Source organism: Neocloeon triangulifer, unplaced genomic scaffold, assembly GCF_031216515.1.
Source record: "Neocloeon triangulifer isolate White Clay Creek 2 clone unplaced genomic scaffold, ASM3121651v1 ptg000014l, whole genome shotgun sequence".
Taxonomy (NCBI): Eukaryota; Metazoa; Arthropoda; class Insecta; order Ephemeroptera; family Baetidae; genus Neocloeon; species Neocloeon triangulifer.
Genome location: NW_026775556.1, coordinates 26,249,001 through 26,254,419, shown reverse-complemented (window position 1 = coordinate 26,254,419; position 5,419 = coordinate 26,249,001). Strand labels below are relative to the sequence as shown.

General features: G+C 39.6%; 1 protein-coding gene across 1 annotated transcript; it reads right to left on the bottom strand.

Moving 5' to 3' along the window:
• Positions 1–1,714: 1,714 nt before the first annotated feature.
• On the bottom strand, positions 1,715–5,017 carry LOC132199719 (innexin inx7-like). The gene is made up of 2 exons (XM_059624656.1): positions 4,689–5,017; positions 1,715–3,281 (listed from the first exon to the last, which is right to left on the bottom strand). The coding sequence occupies exons 1-2, from the start codon at positions 4,927–4,929 to the stop codon at positions 2,374–2,376; spliced, it is 1,149 nt and encodes a 382-aa protein (XP_059480639.1). The 5' UTR covers positions 4,930–5,017; the 3' UTR covers positions 1,715–2,373.
• Between the last annotated feature and the right edge of the window lie 402 nt (positions 5,018–5,419).

Sequence of the window (5,419 nt, the reverse complement as noted above, 5' to 3'; positions counted from 1 at the left end):
CGGGCCCTTCAGGCTCCGCGATACTCTCCCCAGGGCGAGGACCAGAGTCGCGGTCATGGGTGGCGAGCCGCCGTGGCTCGCCCACCTACACTTATTGCTGTATTACCGGGAAAGCACGAGAGCTGCACTGGCAGGGACCAGTGTTAGCCGATGTACGCACGAGTTCGCACCTCTATCAAATAAACACCGTTCATTCACAAAGAGTCGTTTGTCTTCGCTTCCAATCCTAGCTGTGACAATATCATATTTATTACATTACGAATGATAAAAGGAGAGAATTGAATATTTGTAAAATGAATTGTTTTGGAATTTTCTAAATTAATATTTTACTCTAAATCTGCCCGATTAAAAGAAATGAAAACTTCAAATGCATGCAAAACTTGACCTGGAAAGTATTATTAGAGATTGTGGAGATCTATTTTTTCATAGAGAAGATTCCGCAAGCTTGTTAAATTTAAAAAAAAAAATCCCTAATTTTCTGCATATTTTTCCTGCAAATAAATTTTTCCAAATAACAAATTTTCAAAATTTCCAACACTTTTTTTTAAACAATCTATAATGAAAATTCCATATCTGTTGCGCAGATTTATTTCATCATATTAGAATTTTATTAGATTTAGGCTTGGAATTTCCGTTCCAACAATGAGGCGTGTAGTCGAAAGTGTGAGTTGCACTTTTTTGCTATGGTAAGTCGGTGACAGACATCTTTAAGGAAACAATGCGTGGTGAGAAAAAAACGTGATGGACCGTATTGGCCACTCTCATTCTGAAACGTGACTTTGAAGGAATATCCCCGCCCGTTCGCCCGCCCGCTGAAAGAATAAAAAAACAAATTAATTCTGCCTTGCGCCGGTCGGTCACACGTAAGTGAGCAGGCGAGCGAGATTCGGCTGCAAGTTTAAGCATCTCAGTGACTGACAAGAAGAAAAGAAAGAGAGAAAGGGTTCCAGTGTATCTATCTGCGTTCGTGGGTGGCCGAGAAGATCGAGGGCGTGGTGTGTTCTGGGGCTGCTGCCTTATCGGCCGCATTCATCTCTTAACACAGCACATCCCCCACGACTGTTCATTGAGAAAGAAGAAAATATAATAATAAACCACGGCGAGGAAAATAATAAATGTTGAAAACGTGTAAATAAAAATGACCATTGACGAGTTGTCAGCGAAACGCTTTCGCGTGAATGGCGTTCCAGACTAACAAGATTATCCTCTTTTATTTCCATTAGCATTTGCGCCGCCGGCCGAAATGTGTCATTTCTCACGCTCTAATCTACTCGGAAGTCTTCAAGATTGATTAATAATTTAAATTTTTCCAACCCATTGGATCTTTGATGAATTTTTTTTTATATATATCAGAGAAAATTACAAAGACAAAAGTGATCGTCGGTCGATGGTGGGCAATGAGGTGAACATTACGCCCAGGTATGCAAGCAAAGCAGCCTTGAAATGAAAAAGAAGCGAAATGTGTACTGGAGGAGGGGTGAGAGTCGCTCTCAGGTGATGCAGCATCTCCGTACCTTTTCATACCTCGGGCCAAACCCTGTCTGGCTCGCTTTGGGAAGCGACGGACGATCCTTTTTCATTACAATGACGGGCCAGGTTGCCAAACATCAGCACGCGCGTCCCATTAATTAACAATGAGAGAAGCGAGCCAGAAATTATTCGTGTTGGCTGGGGTTAAAAAAATTAAATTCAAATTAATTTTTTTAGCAAATTATTTTTTGTATTATTTATATTACAATTCAATTAACTGGCCGGCGAATTTTGGCATTAACCGAGCGTGCCTCTTCATCAACGTAAAAAGGCAATATATTTGATCTCACAATCAGTAAATTAATTTTAAGTACAGCTCTAAATACTATCTTTGATTTTGTACCGACTCTAAAATCTACAGCAGTCACACGCTTACGACTCATTTTCCCGCAATTGGAGGGAAAAAACACTTAATCAGTCGATCGATTTTTGGTCGAAATAAATTAGTCTGATGAATTTGAACGTTCTTGACAAGCAAAACAGTGCAAATCACAAAAATCATTCTCACTTGAGACCTGCAAGCAAACACTGACTTGACTAAAAGTTAAATTAAATTAATCTATCAAAAAATTATTAAACCTTCTTCGAAAAAAATGATTTTAGTTGGCAGTAATAAACAAATTGATTTTGGGATAAAAATTTTCAAACGGCACATTTTAAATTTAGAAAGTAAAAAATTACCCGTGATATTTCTCAATTTTCTGGTATTTAAACTGTTTTCATTTGTCTGTTTAATAACAATAAATCTTACAAATATACTATCTTAAATCAAACTAAAAATAATGGAAAAAAATATGGCTGTTTGCAATTCCTTTGAATACTGTCGTGTGAAATTGATGATGTTCAGTCGTGATCTGAGGCGAAAGGTTTCTCCTCGTCGTTGAGCTCGTCCCTGCGATCTTCCTTGATCGTGGTGGCCAGGTTGAGGAAGACGTCGCGGTAAGTCGAGCCGTCAACGTTCTCAGCCACGTAGTTGAGGAAAACCCAGTCAAAGTAGTTGAGCGTCTTGAAGACGGTGCGCCTGGCATCTTCATCAACCAGGCTGTTTATGTGGTTGAAAGGGGTGATCCTGTTGAACCAATCGCTGCGGTAGGCGAAAACTCCCACCAGACGCCACAAGAGTGCCAAAGCACCGATGATGATCAAAATCAACATCCAGGGGTAGAAGAAGAGGAAGATGTAGACGTTGACGATGTTGGTGGCCAGGATGCAGAGGGCGTCGTGCTTCTGGATGCTGCCTGAAGGACCGTATTTGTAGAAGATGCAGCTGGTTTCAGTGGGGAAGGTGCGGAATGCCGAGTCGACGGTCATGGAGACAAAGTTGCCGCCTCCACCTAGGAAGACGTCCGTCAACCAGAAGACGAACAACACCACGACGAAGGCGTACATCTCAACGGCGATGAGTTTCAAAGTCCAGTCGTTGTTCATGTCATTCCTGATTCGCGACCACAAGATCTGGGTCAGCTTGTCGATCTTTTCTTCGCGCTGGACGATGCTGGGGATGTTGCCGACCTGCTTTTCCTTCAGAACAGCAAACTTGACGCACTCGAATCCAGCCGTGATTTGGGCCAGGCGGTGCTTCTCGAACGATTTCCACAGGAAGTGAGCCGAGAAGAAGAGCAACGACAGGAAGAACAGGTAATAGGACACCCATTGGTAGTAAAGATGCCGTATTGACATCACGTCGTCCCTCTCGGGACCAATGCCCCTGTGCGGAAAGTCTGACGTGTTGTTGTTCCATGTTGTTGTCCCTGCAACAGAATTATACCATGCTTTAAAAATATAAAAAAAAATCAGATTTTATATCGCTTAAGCTCTTATAATTACTGTTTTCGGCCATTTTTTTTAATTTGAAGCAATAATTAAACTGAATTAATAATTTAAAAAAAAATATAATAATTTTCTTATTGATTTTTACAAATATTGTCTTCAAATTTGAACTTTCAAACTATCAATCCAATCTTATTTATAAATAAATTGCGAAATTAAAATAAGATCGGTTAATTTTTATGTTTAAAAATATAACTTTTACTTTATTATTTTTATGATTAAAAAATATTACTTTAACTTGATTATTTTTATTTACAATCCATTTAAAATGAATTTCGTAATTATTATATAAATTGCCTCATGAAATAGATGCATAATCTTGTTTTTCAAAACAAAAGTTTTATCTCTCTGGCTGTCTTCATCTTCATATTGTTCCAATTTTTGGATTTTGGATTATTTTATAACTTAATGTAATTTTCAAATGAAAAAAAAAATGAATAATCAATTTCAAATAAAGATAAGCTGGTCACTCACTCACTCTCCCTGCCCTTCAGTATATTTGAATAATTCATTTTCGTGAGTCAACAGCGACAGCTCAAAGCAAATAACTGATAACATTCTGTGACAGAAATTAAATTTCGTTCGGTGGAAAATAGACCGAGGTGTATTTATGCGTGCAGTACGTTTTAAATTGCTTCACCTTCAAGAATAACGCCTGCATGCGTACAGTTAGTGCGGCGTGTCAAATGAGAAACCGCTGACGCCTTTCTTCTTCCTTCGTTTGCCGAGGCTCAGCAAAACAAAGCTCGGCTTCGAAACGCCACTTGAAGCTTTTATTCCAATTTCGCACTTCCAATTGGAATATTTGAAAAATATTCAAATGTTTGGTCTAGAAATACCGCAATTATTATGTATCAAGCATGCTTTGGCAGGCGACACCATCAGGGCTGTCGCCAAGTCAATTTATGGCTTTCGATAAAATAGATTGCTTAATCAGCCATAAGAGAGAAGTCGCATTCCGATTTCATTTATCGACGAGCTAATTACACTGAACATGATCTAATAAATTGATAAAATGCAAAACCAACCTGGTTACTTGGTTCTGGAGGTCAAAGATCATTGATTATTATTTTATTCTGCAAAAGGAGAAGGAAAAAGAGCGCATGGCAGTGCTGCTTTCATGATAAATTTAAAAAGGTTGTTGACTTCATTCCACGGATTCGGCCGCAAGAATATTTTTAAAGCAAAATAATAATTTTTTTAATTTTATTTATTTAAAAGAAACTGTTTATTTTATTATTATTATATTTATTTTAAAATTAATTAATTTTATCAGCTCAACTTAATTTTAAAATTCAGGGTTGACTTTGGTGCGCAGGTGTTCTTACCAACGAAATAGCAGTAGGTGTTGAGCACGTTGTCAGGGATGGCACCCGCGCTCTGGATGCAGGCGATGCGGTCGCCGATGAACTGTTGCGCGGTGACCACGATGCTGGAGGCGAACAGCAGCGGCGCCGTGACGCGGTAGTGCAGCTTGAGCGCCCCGTTGTCCACGTTCAATTTGTCCCTGTACTTGCCGAAGTTGAACTGGGTGGTGACCGAGTTGAAAAGGGCCAACATGGTGGCCATGGTGGCGAATTGGAAGAGCGCGCAGGACACGACCTGTTGCGCGCACGCGACTGCCGCGGCCCGCAACTCGCGGTGATAACGCGCGGCGCAAACCCCCGCCGCTGCCGCCTTCGCCTGATAAGTTTACGCCGAGAAATATATATAATGGCACCGGCCAGGCGACGGCGCACTAATTGCAAACCAAGCTCATTCCGCCAGCGTGGAAATTATAATTCAAATTGAAAATTATTCCTGCAGCGCCTCTTCTTGATTCTTTTTTCAGGCGCCTATTGTCACCCTTTTTGGTGGGGGTTATATGGCTTTGTGATTGAAAAGCTTCATTTTATCGCCATTGGAATATTGAATTTTTTTATACATATATAAATAAATATAATTATTTCTGCATCTCGTGAAAAAAAATCATTAATTTGTAAAGAACTGTCTTTTTGGCTGATTTTTTTATTAAGATTCGGTTTTGAGCAATCAAAACATTTGAATTTTTTTCATGCAT